Source organism: Salvelinus namaycush, chromosome 37 (assembly GCF_016432855.1).
Source record: "Salvelinus namaycush isolate Seneca chromosome 37, SaNama_1.0, whole genome shotgun sequence".
In the NCBI taxonomy this organism is placed as follows: Eukaryota; Metazoa; Chordata; class Actinopteri; order Salmoniformes; family Salmonidae; genus Salvelinus; species Salvelinus namaycush.
Window position 1 is genome coordinate 5,571,184 of NC_052343.1, and position 16,364 is coordinate 5,587,547.

Sequence of the window (16,364 nt, forward strand, 5' to 3'; positions counted from 1 at the left end):
TGCAATTGGTAAGTCATTGATTCTGTATCGCTGTATGGAAAATATTGATTCAACGTTGAGGGATGAAACACCATATAGGATTCCTGGTAATGATGTGTGCCAAAAGGAAAGGATGTTATATAGCAGACACACATAAATTCATGGACAATGCCATCTGGTAAAGACAGCAATATAAAACAGCTAGAGTATCACTGCATGTGTGTGTGTGTGTGTGTGTGTGTGTGTGTGTGTGTGTGTGTGTGTGTGTGTGTGTGTGTGTGTGTGTGTGTGTGTGTGTGTGTGTGTGTGTGTGTGCGTGCGTGCGTGCGTGCGGGTGCATGTGCGTGTGTGTGTGCGTGTGTGTAAAATACTCAACATAAAAATCGCACAAAAATCCTAATAACAGCAATACACATGTCAGTATTGTCAATATTATGTCATTTATTAATTCCTTTTTTTTATAGAACACATTGAGTGTACATAAAACACCATTTGAATTTCCATAAATATTTCATATCAAAGAGGAAATATGTTTCACCTTTGTGCCTCTGGATAGAAAATGATTAAGAGTTACAATCATGTTGTAACAGAGAGACAATAGAGAATAAGGCACAATACATCAATCTGTTACATAGAGCCATGCTATCATATATTCCACATTTATTCATGAAGCTATTTAACGGTGTAGTAAAGCTAAATCATATCTATCATTAGTATTCTCTGCATGCTGAAGAAAGACGTTGTACTTGACGACATCGGAAAAGGTTGCAGATCTGTCAACCTTTATAAGAAGAGACCCCGTGGCTCAGTAAGGGATGTCTGTCCTATCATACTAAGTATAGGAATCTAGATCCTATAACATTTGGTCATGACGGAAGAGAAACCTGTGCTGCTACTATGGTAAAGTGCATTACATACTGAAGCCTACCAAGCCACTGTCTCTAATAGTAAAGAAGAAGCTTGAACAATAATTAGGTAAAACCCTTTGATATGAAGAAATCAATTATTGCCAAGCTGAAGCCTCAACCCTTCTCTATCTTTATTATACAGGCAAGGGAAATACGATTTTGTCTTAGATAGTCCTTATGGTATGGTATGTACATGGTATGTACATGCAAACCCAGTTGTTCTCCTACAATATGTACAGTAGGCTCTTTCCTGATTGTCTAAGCATTTCTGAATGTTTTAGAAAGAAGGGGAGAGGGAGGCCAGAGCAGAAGGAAAGAAGAGGCACTCGGTGTCAAAGACAGATGCTAGCAACGAGGTGGTGCACATTGGATCATCAGAAAAAGGAAGACATTGGGGGAAAAAAAACGAGGCGCTAAACTGCATAATAGATTTAAGGCATACACAAAGTACATTTCAAATACATGTTTATACAAAGAATATCACACACAACATTCAGTATAAATGGACAAGGACATAATAAAAAAAAACAGATACACAAATCTAACCTATACACACGTCCCTACATATTTTTCAGCCATTTTTTGTTTCTCTGTAAACGAATGATTGAAGTGATCGAAGTGACATTGCATTCTAGTCAGTGAGTGATGTTGTAAGGCACCGCTTGGGTTGCTGTGGTTTGCCAGGACGCTCTGACCAACATATGACACACCCATTGGCTTGTCCGTATATTAAAGTCCAACACACATAAAGAAGAGGCAATCAGTAAAGAAACGAGTATTCAGTCTTACTGAGCTGTTTGGTCCATGGAAGAGCAAGAGTTGCCATTTAAGGCAAGTGTAGTAATTGTCACAGTCCCTCCCATTATATCTAAGGCCGTCTCACATTATATTATAACATTCGTTCATATGGAGCTTTGCAGTTTCCTGTCAATGACCACCAGTCGGCCAATCGTTCTGCAGCGTCACGAGGGGCAAGCGAATCAGGCATCTTGGGAAATGTAGCAATGAGGAAGTGGTAATGTGAAAGCTCTCTGTTAAGGGGTTCCTCATGTGGATATAGGAGCTTTGGTTTGGGGTCCTTTTGCCTCTGTCCCTTTTTGTATCTGCAGAGAGTTTATGTGCTGAGATGCACTGAGATGCTGGACAGGTCGTTTCGGATGATCTCATTGACTGTGGAGATAAAAGGAGAGATATTGTTACTCGACAAACCCCCCAAAACATACCTCTCATTATATCATCATCGTCACAATATTCATCTTCATCATCTTCATCAACATCATCATCATCACCCTTTTCTGTGGCTGTACCACATGATATTTGGTGGTTAAAAGTTTGCCACTTTCTCAACAGCAGCACAACTGCAAGGTGAAAAATATATAACTCATTCTAAATCTCTTTTGACAGCAATAAATATACTTTTCTTAAGAATTTTCAGTGAATCACCGCTGTGGGATTTAGATACAATTACACAGTCACACACACCCTTATTCTCTTTCTTGTCTTTCCCGTTCTAGATCCCGTGCCCTCGTGTTTCCCACAGTTGGGCAGACAGAGAGCAGTCCCCTCTCTTTATCTGCTGTGTGCTTTGGCACATTGGGGGGAAGTGACTGACCAGGGCCCTAGGACTGGGAGCAAACAAGAGGCTCCTCAGGGCACCCCAATGTAAAGCAGAGGAAGAGAGAGAGAGAGAGAGAGAGAGAGAGAGAGAGAGAGAGAGAGAGAGAGAGAGAGAGAGAGAGAGAGAGAGAGAGAGAGAGAGAGAGAGAGAGAGAGAGAGAGAGAGAGAGAGAGAGAGAGAGAGAGAGAGAGAGAGAGAGAGAGAGAGAGAGAGAGAGAGAGAGAGAGAGAGAGAGAGAGAGAGAGAGAGAGAGAGAGAGAGAGAGAGAGAGAGAGAGAGAGAGAGAGAGAGAGAGAGAGAGAGAGAGAGAGAGAGAGAGAGAGAGAGAGAGAGAGAGAGAGAGAGAGAGAGAGAGAGAGAAGGGCCACTCAGTCTGAAACTCAGTGAGGTCACCATCCACATCACTGGAGGTGGAAAAGGAAGTCAACCCCCTCCTCATATCCACTCTGCACCCATAGACCAGGGCAGACTGGGCAGACTGGGCCTACTTTATCAGCTCCTAGCCCACTGGACAAACAGGCATACAGTGGAGACAGCCTACCCACACAGATATCGCAACCCCCCAAACACACAGACACAGACATCACCACCCTACACACAGGGAGAGAGGAGGGGGCGGGGGCTTATCTAACGAGGGCACCGTTTCATTTTTTGTGGCAGTAGAAGTGTTTACATGATGAAATACTGTATTTTCCCGGTGTTTCTATGAATATGAATGTTTATGGATATGAGTTGTGATAAACGAGTTCAGTGTTCGAATTATGATTGACTTAAACAGCTCGGTACAGGAAAAAAAAATATATAATTCTGAATAGAATGCTCGGACGTATGCACGCACGCGCACGTGCACGTGCACACTCACACTCACAGAGTTGGGGCTCACCTCCCTTTCATGAGGAACTCCTACTGGAAAAAGTCAACATAAGCCAACACCTCTGGCTGTTTTTACCAGTGATTCCGCTCTGGGCTAAACGGGCTTTTACACGTTGCGGTTATTTTTAGTTACGCCTCCGTGGGACAAGAAAAGCACACAAGCATGTTACAATTAAATGATCAAACTTTAATGCCAGTCTTCAATTCCATCGTTGTGTGAGAAACAAGAAAACAGCTTGGGGCAGAGAAGTGTTGTTGAGGGAGGGAAAATCCAACACCTCAGCAGAGTATGCCACAAATGTACCTTTTCTTTGAGAGAAAAGCAGTAGCTTCCTCTCTTCTTGTCAGTCAGGGTAAAAACACTGCCATCTTAACACCCACGTATTAACCACAGTGTTGTTTTTCGATTCTTTATCAGCTAATATTTTCCATTTTCGAAGCGCAGGATTTTCCACGGTGATAAAAAAAACGTACAGGGACTACCTTTGACTGACGGCCTCCTCCCCTGTTGACGTTCAGCAAGCTACCGAAACAGGATGTGGCTAACTGTTACACCACACAACTATCACAAACAGTTATTTATAACTAGCTAATGTCGTCAGCTATCTGTATCTCAAGGGGAAAAGAATCATTCTTAGGTAGGCCTGAAAACAACTGACTGACCAGGGACAAATTAGTTTGTATTCGTGTTTGGTGTTTTACTGTGCTTAGAGCTCCCCATAAGATGTTATGTGGAACTTTATTGCATTATTCAGGGTCCACTCTATTATGAAGTCTGCCTCAAATTATATGCACGTGTTACTAGGTAGGGGCTGTCCTAAGTTGTAGGCTAGTATCAAGGTTAAGGCTTCAAGTCCTGGATCATGCTCATGGAAATGGTTTCAAACTAAAAATCAACGTTTCTCATTGGACAAGTAAAGGTAGTCCCTCCCTATTTCAGACAGTTTTCTTCCGTTTGGTACCTGATGGACATGACAAAGTACTGCACCCTAGGCCACCCTGCCTAGTCCTTAAGGAGAAACACATTCTTCTGAGGTGAGGAAAGAAGGGAAAAGGGGTCAGAGGTCGGCCTAGGTCCTCTCATTGCATTCTTCTTCCGTGACGCAACACTAACCCAGATGAGAGTGCTTTGCTCACTTCCCTCCCCCCATCCACCTCACTCTCTCCCACATGAAGGAGACAAGCACAAAAACAAATGGCGAGAAGTCATATTTGAGGGCGAACATTGTGTTCGAAATGGAATTTTGCTATGAAATCAAGGCAGTTTGAGGTATTGCGCAAACCTTATGAGGTAGCGCAAGTCTGCGATGTCTCCTCATAGACTGAGTGAGACCCTATCGAATATGCCCAACTGACAAAAATAGAAAAATGATCATACACACATCATGCACACGATAATGTGAATCCTCGTTAGATAGGGAGTCCGTATCAAATGTAGTTATATTATATAAAGTCCTATTCATTTAGGTTATGATAATATCATCGCAATATTATTGCCACCACTACAGATGTTAATGTGTGACTCTCCTTGGATCAAACTTTGATTGATGAGAACGCTCTGCTATTGTCATGTGATTCCAACCTGCCTGACAAGCTTCTCAACAGCATCGGAAACTTTTGTTTTTTTAGGTTCCTGTTTCTGATGTATGGAAAGCTATAAGTGGGAGAAGTCCTTTGTTGAATCAACAGAAACTGTGGAAAATTCAACTGAACATATTCCACTCATGCAAAACAACACAATCCTCGCCAAATATATAATAGCATCATACTTTATTACCTCAAGTGCCTCTAATCACATCCAAACCACAGCCATGGCCATCAGCCTGTTTAACAGCTCATTTTGGAAGGCATGAGAGTGACAGAGGGTGAATCTCAATTGGGATCCTTGATTTCTCACCTCCTCTCTCCTCGCCTCCATAAGAGGGGAGGAAAATTTGATTTTCTCCTACAATCAGTACGGTTACATGCACACAATAATATGATTATTATGCATGGTCAGTGGAATATAATAGTTTGTTTAAAACGTTTACACATTTTTTACACAAGAATAACGATTTCCCTAATAACCCTGTTTACATGGACACATCTGAATTTAGGCTACCCGATGGGACATAGTGTAGAGAATCAGCAATCAAAATAAACCTTTATACCACAGAGAAGCCTTTTTTGATTCTGAGTTCGGACATATAAAGTTTGTATGTAAAAATGTACTTTCAGTTTTTCCAAACTCACTTCACTCGCGCGTAAGAGGGAGGCGTGAGCTACTGATGCTGGCACGTGCAGATCCCGTGCCAGCATCAGTAGCTCAGTAGCTCACTTCGATTTTGACCGTACGCCGCTTATAAGCAAAGTGTTTACATGACTATTGCCATAATCACCCTCCCGCCATAATCGATTTTATAATCAAATTATTACTGTGCATATAAATGTACTCGGTGTTTGGAGAAGGAGAGAAGGTAGTATGGAAATATAGTGTGTCAATGAAGCAGGCATCGCTCCTACCCACCTCTATAATTATCCTGCTGCAGTACTTCCTATGTGTTTGTGCGGTGGGGAGTACACATCTAACCATGTTTCTGCGGACGGACAGACAATAGATGGATGTATCTATGGGATTGGCTTGGGTTGGGCTCTCTAATCTCTCTGCTACAATACATCAGGGAAGAAGCAGCTTTCCCTCTGGGGTGTGGCCCTACTGAACAAGTGTACAGAGAGCTCTCCAAGGTACTCTCTCTGTCGGCATAAACAGTCATTAAAAAGACTTCCCTCATCTCAGGGAGGAGCTACCAAGCACCTCTGAAAGGGCCCAAAGTGCACAGCAGAGGGACTGCAATGCCATATAATTCAATTTCAAGCTTTGACTAAACCATGTTTGTCAGTTGTACATGAAATTAGAACACGGAACCAAGTGAACCGTGAGGTTTAGATTGCAGGTTGCTGTTAGGTTAAGCTACCGTAATGTGCCTGAAATGGACGCCAAGGCAGTAGGCACCCAAAAGGTTAAAGAGCTTGTCAACGTTCAATTCTGATAAAGACTGATCCGAGACCAACAGCGAAGTCCATCAGAGACGCAGCGGAGCAATTTGGCCCGGTTTTGATTGAGTTATTCAGGCAGAAGCATTATGACTTCATTTGGGCGAGGAGAACGCGCCACCCGAGCTCCCCCAGCCGAACCTGACCGGCGCGGGGGATTGAGTTAGCCGAGGTTAGCGGATGGCGTTGGCGTCGGGGTTCGATAACATCCAAGCTTCCTCTGAGAACAGAGGAGACGGAGAGGAGAGCCTCCCGGGCCGCAAAAAACACTCGGTGGTCCCTGCAAGCGTAACCCGATTCCCCCTTTACCCAATCGACGACTGGCAAGGACCAGGCAGCGGCGCTGACATCGCTTCACCTTCTCCCTGTTCAACTTTCTAAACATACCCTTTGAACTCTAAGTTGTAAAAGCGCTGTAAGAGAGGCATTATGCTTGGGCGTTTCTATTCTCTCTGGCGGCTCATGAAGGAAGGCATAGCTAACTTCCTGAAACACTTTCACAGGGTGGATAAACTACATCAACTCCAGTTGTGTTAGGGTTAGAGACCTCGGGTGTCGTACGTAGGGGTACTCTTCCTACGCTCACACTTCCCCGGGCCCTGGCTTGCCCCATCGAAAGACAAGCACAGCTTCCACCTGTTGTGTTCTGGCTCCCTACTGCATGTATGAAGAAGCTGCTCCGAATCATAATGGTCATTCATATAAACATGCCGAATATAAACACGGACACACACTCGCATGCCGGGCCCACAAGACAGCGTCGGTGAACGCACGCACACAGGCCAGCAGAGATGCAGACAGACGCAAACAGGCACACACAAAGGAGCACGCATGCAGGCACACACATGCAAACAATGCCACGAAAATCCATATGACTTTGGAGCAATAACGTAATGCAACAAGACTATGCATTACCCATCTCTATTTCAAAATACTGTAATAGGCAGAAGAGGGGCGTGCAGCCATTTGGATGTCCACCAAAACAAATGCTAAACCTCATTTGAACTCAACGTGAAATTGATTTGGTGAGGAAGCTGAACTGGAGGTTGAAGCTGCTGAAGAGAGACAATTGAATTTCCTGCTACATATTACTTTTGTTTCCCCACAATATCAAATCTGCTCTCGGTTTCAGCAGAAACGCTTAATTGACAATTTGCAGCCTCCCACGCATGTCTGCAACAGCTAGAGGGAGAAGCTGGATGCACGTCACTCACTCCTCTTCTCATAAGGATCTGTCAGAACCAGTGTTGTGAAGGGGGGTGAAAGGGTCAGAGCATGCAGACAGGCACACACATACTCTTGCACGCACGCACGCACGCGTACACACACACAGAGCCTATGCATGCATGCAGACACACACAGACAGACAGACATGTGCACTCCTATAGATAAACGCAGTTGGACACAGAGAAATTACACTAAGCTAATTCTTCATCGCGATCGAACACTTCATAAATTCGTCTCAGACTAGCAGGTAGACAACGGAGACTGACACCCTGGGAAGCCCTGTGGGTGTAATGATGTGATTATATGTGCAGATGGGGATATATCATCCCCACAACTCTGCTGATGTGTGAAGCCTGCCTTTCCCCATGTGGAAGCACTCAGCCTCACGACTGACCGGAGGAGACGAAAGAAAAAGTTAAAGTGTGTGGGAGAGAGAGCCGAGAGAGGCACGGGGGGAGGGGGGGATAGCTCGAGTCGACTGTGAGGGTCTCTGCTCGAGTTTTACAACCCTTCCGGCAGCAGCTGGGCCGCTGCGCAGACGTCGCTGTGTGCCCTGGGCCTCGGCCAATCCGCTTCCTTCACTGCCAAGGTGCAGACCAATGGTAAGGGGGGAGGAGAGAACGGGGTGGGGGGGGGGGAGTAATGGTTAACAGAGGCTGAGGCTGAGCCACGCTGGCAGATAGAGGGAGAGCGGGAGTCCTTGGATCTTCAGCAATACTTTCCTCTGATGGCTGCTACTGCTTGCTGGACCTCTGAGTATTGCTCCACGGAGAACAGCTTTGAAAAATGGCAAAGCCATTTGTTTCTTAATACCATGTGGAGCGGTGGAGAGCAGGGAGTGGGGAGATAAAGTGAGATAAAGTGAAGTGCTGCCCTCATCTCATCTCCTCTCTACCTGTGTCTTCCTACGTGAGTCTCTGATGTGCTCCTCATCTCAGACAGCTTGCTTTCTTGGTCTCCGAAGTCAGATGAAGCCCGCTCGTTGCCAGGCTAAACGAGTGGACCCCTAGAGAGCTAGCGAGCGCCTTCTCTGTGCTCAGCCTAGACGGAAAACACCAGGCAGTAGCCAGAGGGCTGCAACTGCCGAATCACAGACCGAAACAGGCTGAAAAAACAATAGCCAGCCACCCCAAAATTAGACAGCCAATCTAAAAACAACAGATTTTTCACTGAAAACCACCCGACACTGATTTGCTTGTTTTGGCAAGGCACGCTCTCTTTGATCTTCTATGGTGTGTCGCTACTGCTGCCTCTCGTCCCTATCTTACTTCTCTGTGAGATGCCGCCACCACCCGTTCCTCTCCTCCTCTCACTTCCTCTAAGGCCCTGGGGGCGGTGGGTGTGTTCGGTGGGGCCCGTCTCCGGGGACGAGGCTGGGGAGGTGTTTACATGGTTAGGGCTGCTCTCCTGTGAGCTCATCATTGATGGACTGAAATGAATCACTTGATCGTCTTCGCTGTGTCCTCTCCCAGTTGCTCGACTACTAATAGTACAAAGTAAAGCAGTGGTACCAAGATCTCATGATATATTTGGTAATACAATTAAACAGGGCTTCATCTCATTCTGCATGCTACAGCAATGCGATATGTGTTTCTTTATGTTTAAAGCTGCAATAAAGTGCAACCATAGCCCAACTAACCACAACGTCTAAAAGTATCTGAGTGAGAAAGTGAGTGAAACACACGTCTGCATGGTGGAGATATGAAAGGAGACGGATTAAAAACATTCAGCATGCCTCATTGACTAAAAGTTTCATGCTGAAATAACGATGGCCATCAGATATTGCCGGTCTGATTGATAGTGAATTGGAAAGGCATGAGGCAACAGTGGCTAATGCACACGGATAGAGAGCTCACTTTTTTGAATATGGCGGAGAAGCATGGACATATTGAAGCGATCATACTTTGCTAGATTACAACCATCTGAGTGAGAATTTGGACGTACACCTGCATATGATGGGATTTATGACATCAGCATTTGTATTCTGCCTCTTTAAATCACCTCTTCCCTGTCAGTTGTAATGTGGGATTTCAGAATCCACGTTTTATCTAGAAAACCACATTCCCTGCATCCAATAAGGCTTATCTTAAGTACAAGTTTTATTAGCCCCTATCTATCATAGACATAAGGCTTAGAGAGGTACCTTGTCGTTTGAGTGTACGTGTGTGTGTGTGTGTGTGTGTGTGTGTGTGTGTGTGTGTGTGTGTGTGTGTGTGTGTGTGTGTGTGTGTGTGTGTGTGTGTGTGTGTGTGTGTGTGTGTGTGTGTGTGTGTGTGTGTGTGTGTGTGTGTGTGTGTGTGTGTGTGTGTGTGGGGAGAGCCTGGCGTTTGGCCTTCGACTGGACCGTCGCTCTTTCCATCCCGGTGAAGAGGTATGAGCTACTGTTCTTCGCCATCTCTTTCATGCATTATGAAAGGGAGCCCTTGAACTTGACAATATTCTCCTGGAGCGCCCATCCCAACGCCAGCAAGGATATTGTCTCAATCTGCCTCGCAATATTGGATATACTGTGAAGACCTTGCCATGAGGAACTTCCAGGAGTCACGGCACATCGCAGCGCAGCACTAAAACTCAGGATGGACACTAAATCCACAAGGCTCAAGCAGTGCAGAGAAACGTCTCTCGTCTCCAACACTCCGAGATCTCGCAGCTGACCTACAGGGTCAGACTTATATTTACTGTAAGTCTCAGATCTGATTTACTCTCATTCCACTGACCTGGAATCTGCTCTGAGTCTGCACGGTTTGAAATCTTCTCCCACCTGCTATGATTGGTAGACTGAGAGGTAAAAGGGTCAACTCATGGACTTACTTACCTGGGCTAGGGTTAAAGTGAAGGGTTGGCTTGGCAAGTCCTCTCCTCACGCCAACCTCTTTTTTAATTTACCTTGAGTGCAGACAGACAACCTTCCTACATCTGGAGGTTCTGATCCATCCAACACGCACGCACGCACGCACGCACGCACGCACGCACGCACGCACGCACGCACACACACACACACACACACACACACACACACACACACACACACCACACACACACACACACACACACACACACACACACACACACACACACACACACACACACACACACACCTATCTGAGCCGTCACTGGTAAATCATAGCTGGCGGTTTCACCTGATTATGGCCATACGATTTCATCACCTGTAGATCTAATGCTTGCCATGGCTCGGGGAGTTTGCCACATGAGCGTCTTAGCAGAGAGGGAGTCCTGCTCATTTTTCCTAAATGCAGTAAATCTTGCTGATTCAATTAAAACATATGTAACATATCTCCGCTCACTTGGAGCATTCAACAACTGACCTTATCTGACACGAGGAACGTGTTTGACATGAGCAAGCGATTTATAATACCTAACAGAGAGAATCTCAATTTACCCATCTAAAGAAAAATAAACTAATCTTTCAAAGAGTGCAGCTTTGCACATATCACCTCCGAGTTTTAACCTGGACTCCCCAGACTAGCTCTCGGAGGTCTTACCTCTTCGTGAGGTACGGCAGTAGACAGGGTTAGCTTAGCTTCCACCTTCTATACATGTTAACATAGAGATGAGAACTTGCAATTGTAGTATGAGAGAAAGAGGTCAGTCTGGGGATCTAGGCAATAATTGAGATGTATATCTTCCACGGTTCGTAATAAGCCAGCTATGGGACACTGAACGCTCGCCGCTTCTGAAGGATCCTTAAAAGTAAACTCACTCAAACCTCAGCGTGGTAATTCTCTGCTCTACAGGTGCTCAGTGGGAAAACGAGAAAAAGAGAGAGAAATACACTCCACTCTGAGCCGTGTTTTTATTCATTAGACTTCTATCGATTCAGTTAATAACAGCAAGTATGTTCTGTCTGCGTGTGAAGTACAGGGGCATCGGGAGAAACGGCCAGGGAATCGAACCAGAGATTGCGTGCTTCTTGCTTCACTCTCACATTTTCCCCTCTCACTCTCAGTATGTCTGTTCGCCTCTTCTTCCCCACTAAGTTTGCTCTGGTCGACAAGCTTTCTTGTGAGTCTGCCCTGTGCGTGTCTGACTGAATATCCCTGGATCTAAGCAGGTGTTGAGGGTGCCTGCAACCACCCCCCCCCCCCCCCATAGCCCTTCTCATTGCAGCTTCAGCCCCATTGCTTCCTATCTCTCTCGAAATATATATATGTGTATGCCATTTAGTAGACACTTTATTCCAAAGTAACTTCCCACTGGGTGAAAACTGGTTGAATCAACGTTGTTAACACGTCATTTCAACCCGAGAAATCAATGTGACGACGCTAAATCAACGTGGAAAACTGATTTGGATTTGCAAAAATTAATCAAGGCTATTTTGTCTTTTTTTCACCCATCTTTTAACCTAAATCCGTTGACATGGTGACATTTATTGTTGATTTTACGTTGGATTCACGGTTAGTTCACAACTCAACCAAATGTAAATAAAAACGAGATGTTGAACTGAGGTGCCCAGTGTGTTACAGTCATGTGTGCGTACAGTACATATACTCTCTCTCTCTCTGTCCCTCTCTCTGTACCTCTCTTTCTCTGTCTCTTTCTATATCTACGATTCTCATTCCACAAGGAGAATATATACTCTAAAGTAGAAAATATCTCCCGTGATCCTGCTGCTAAAAATTGACATGATTACAGAAAGAAATACAGAAGAAATCGAAAAAATAACTGCAGGATTATAAATGTGTATACGAGAAAACTCCTTTCTTCTCTGTTGAAACATCAGTGTCAGAAGCTACTGGGGGACCTCTCTCTCTCTCTCTCTCTCTCTCTTTCTCTCTCTCTCTCTCCCCTTCCTCTTCTCTCCCCTTCCTCTACCCCCCCCTTTCACTCCCTCCCCTCAGCCGAACACAGTGGAGATGGGGTGCTTGCCAAGAGCAGCAAACCCCACGTCATTCTCTATCCTGCCTGGCTGGAACAGCCCTCTTCTGTTGACATCCGTCACTACAGGATACTATTTCACTGAGCTAATACATTTCAGATGGCGCCTACTATAAACGAGTCTGAAATGAGAGATCTGCTTCTGTTTACCGATGCCACAGGTATTCACCTTCCCCAACAAACTAAAAACTAAAAACCCACCGGTATGAAGAGTGTGAGAGTGAGGACTTACAGTGTGGCAGTTGGCAGACCCACTTTGTAAAGGGGGACTTAACACAGGAATCTGTGTTTGTCTGTCTGTGTGTGTGTGTATCTACGCGTGGGCGTAGATTGTGTGTTGTGTGTGTGCCAGCAGACAATCCCAGCAGTGAGAAAAGAGTTACCGTGTACCATTCAGAAGCCAATATGTCAGTGGTCTGGAGCAGAGGACGCTACAATCATATCTAGCATAATGGCTTTGCCAGGCTACAGATAACCTCAACGGCTCACAGGCCAAACGGGAGTCAAATGGGAGTCAATCAAAGTCTGAGGAGAATAATATAGATCATCCTGTCAGTGTTGTAAACCACATGCACATCAATCATCTTTAGATGCTGTGGAGAGAATGCATGGGACTATGGGGCGCTGGGGTACCACCACCACCCCCACCACCTCACCCAGATGCATGGCCCATCCCAGGCCAAGCCACAGGCCTCTCTTTGGGGTTTGACCCGCTGCGATTCGCGTGGCTCGGTGGCTTCTGAATGTGTACTCTTGGAGCCTCAGAATGCAGGCCACAGAAACCAGCCATCTAAACGACTGCGTCAGGAGAATCTGCATAAACACACATCACATGCCCATCCAGGCAAGTACAAATGATAGAGCAATGCAAAGTCCTACCGACGCACACACACTCGCGCGCACCCGTGCACACACCTTACTTTCATTAGATCAATTATGAGAAAGCACAGCGAGCCACAGTGTCAATTGGCCACTCTTCAAAGAACTGGAGTTGGTGATGCCATAGATTGGCTTCTACCTGGACCAGTTCACGTACTGTACCTAACCATGTGCGCACAGCATGGAATAATTAGACAACGATCAGACACTCTCACAGTAGCAAATCGTCTAGAAGTGTTCCTGACATCTGAGCATTCTTTCGTAAACACAAAACCCATTAAAAAGGAAATCTGGTCTCGCATCTAATTCCATCAGGCCTCTGACATGGAGAGACCCAATTTGTTTAGATATAGAACTGTAGTTACGTGGTAGACGGATTCTTTCACAGTGACTGTGGATATTATGACGGAGCGGGCCGAAAGCACAGCAGACTACTGTGGTTAAGCTGCTGGGCCTGTAGGAACACATTTGAAAATGGAACATAATAAGTTGACATTTAAAGAGAATATACAGAATATACTTTTATCTTTGGGGGTGCTCTTGAGACAAAAGGGGTCCCTTAAATATAAATACTGCCCAGAAATGACCTAATTGGACAGAACGGGACACATATTCCCACACCCATGAGCAAAAGCAGACATTGTTAGCTTAAAACTAAGGATTGGATGGTCTTATTAGATAAGAAATGGATTCATGTTTTTTCATGAATAAAAAAACAAACCATCTCACTTCCATACGGTATGTTTAAAGTTAGAGTCCTCATACAGCTCATCCCACCTATCACCTTCCTTATGAGTTCACGACAAGGATGCTGCAATTCAAAGCTCGATGGTGACAGCCTATCGTACTCCCGCCATTGTATGTAACCACTTAAATAGGAACCTTTCCCCTTTCCTCATTATCTTGGATCAGAGAGAGCCTATAACACGGTGACATGTCATAATAGGGGGAAACGTGTAGAAAGCAGCTGGTCCCAAACAGCAACCAGAGAGCTTCTCAAGCCTGGCCAAGAGGACAGAGATAAAAGCACACTGAGAGGAAACAGAACACAGTGCCAAAGGTAATCCGAGGTGCTTCACACACGCGCGCGCACACACGGTGCAAAGGTAACCTATTCCTCAAAGCAGGACGGGATCTCGCTATGACCACGAGATCATGGTCTATTCTGATTCCAGGGTTTCATTGAGTCCAGCATGTGTTTATTATATTACAGAACATCAAATAGTTACGTTAAAAGTGTAAGGAGTGAAGAGATCTCTCTGAAGACTTTCCTTGCTTTGGATTTAATCCTATTTCTAAGTCATTGCATATCATTTCCTACTACATGCGTAAGTAATGTGACAAGCAAAGAAAGGATATTCATCGTTACTAATAGTACATTGGGCCAGTCTATGATAACAATAGTAAAATGAGAAAAATATTTGTTTAAATCGCAGGGTACAAGACATGGTTTTGATTCCACTAGGAGAAATCTGCAGATGATACAATGTCCTAGTGATCTTCATGTAACGGTCATCGTTGCATGAGGAAGGATCGGACCAAAGCGCAGCGTGGTAAGTGTTCATGATATTTATTAACACTGAACACTAGAACAGAACAACAAAGTAAGAAACGAAACCGAAACAGTCCTGTCAGGTGCATAAAAAACTAAACAGAAAATAACTACCCACAAAACACAGGTGGGAAAATGCTACCTAAGTACGGTTCCCAATCAGAGACAACGATAGACAGCTGTCCCTGATTGAGAACCATACCCGGCCAAAACAAAGAAATACAACACATAGAAAAATGAACATAGAATGCCCACCCAAATCACACCCTGACCAAACCAAAATAGAGACATAAAAAGCTCTCTAAGGTCAGGGCGTGACACTTCATTGTTCCGCTAACCATCTTCTAAGCGGTCAATGGCTCTCAGAGGCCTATCCACACGGCCTTGTACTCTTTTTTCCTCCCATAATAAAACTTCCCAAAAGCCTACACCCTCCTTTATCCACCATCAGTTCAAGGTCCTGCCAGGAAAACAAGATTCCTAACATGAAAAACGCAGCCATAATATCAATATTAAAAAGTCCACATCCTCTCTGAAGCCATAAATAATAAACAAGCCATCCCCCTTCTATTATACCTGTCAATAACATGAAGCATAAGCCATGGGGATAGGAGGTTGTGACACTGCACTTAACCAACAGAGAGTATTGCTCTTCAGCCTCTATTAGCCCAGGCTCCGCCTCCTCCCAGCAGAGCTGGGGGTCAAAGGGCGAGTGTGGTGAAAGCACAGGCTCTAACCGCTAACGGCTGACCGTCTGATGGTCTACCTTGACTCCTCGCACACACAGGCACACACACACACATGCAGGCAGGACGCACACACACACACACACACACACACACACACACACACACACACACACACACACACACACACACACACACACACACACACACACACACACACACACACACACACACACACACACACACACACGGGAGCAACTCAATAACGGCAGCTCAGAGATTCCATCCCATTAGACACCCCCCACCCCAACCTCAGCTTCTTTAATGAACCCTCTCACCCCCAACTCCGCGCCAGTCTCGCGACACACACTCCGATGTTAGAGACTCAGCATGTTTTCAGAGCGGTGCGGACACGCTCTCAATCATCATTAGGGGTTTTGCAGAGTCCTGGGGTCTGGGCACCTTGCCAGGATGTGTAAAAGTTTCCATGAGAAAAGCTTGAGTTGCCGTTGGAGGGGACGGTGGCGGACGGGGATCCTCAGAAATGTTAGAATTTTGTATTGTTGTTGCGGAATGGATAAAGGGAGAGAGAGAGAGAGGGAGAGGGAGAGAGAGAAAGAGAGGGAGGAAGACAAGGTCTGTCTAGAAACCTGTTGCCACTGATGTCTGCCCTCATGCAACATCGGGTCTGTTTTCAGTTTCGATTAAAAAAA

At 45.2% G+C, this 16,364-nt stretch overlaps 1 protein-coding gene across 1 annotated transcript in view; it reads right to left on the reverse strand.

Moving 5' to 3' along the window:
• Positions 1-426: 426 nt before the first annotated feature.
• Positions 427-16,364, reverse strand: part of LOC120031237 (nuclear factor of activated T-cells, cytoplasmic 1-like) — a 65,254-nt gene continuing 49,316 nt past the window's right edge. Inside the window, exon 9 of the mRNA XM_038976901.1 lies at positions 427-2,057. Within this exon, the coding sequence (XP_038832829.1) occupies positions 2,002-2,057 (56 nt within the window). The 3' untranslated portion in view covers positions 427-2,001. The remainder of the gene's footprint in view (positions 2,058-16,364) is intronic.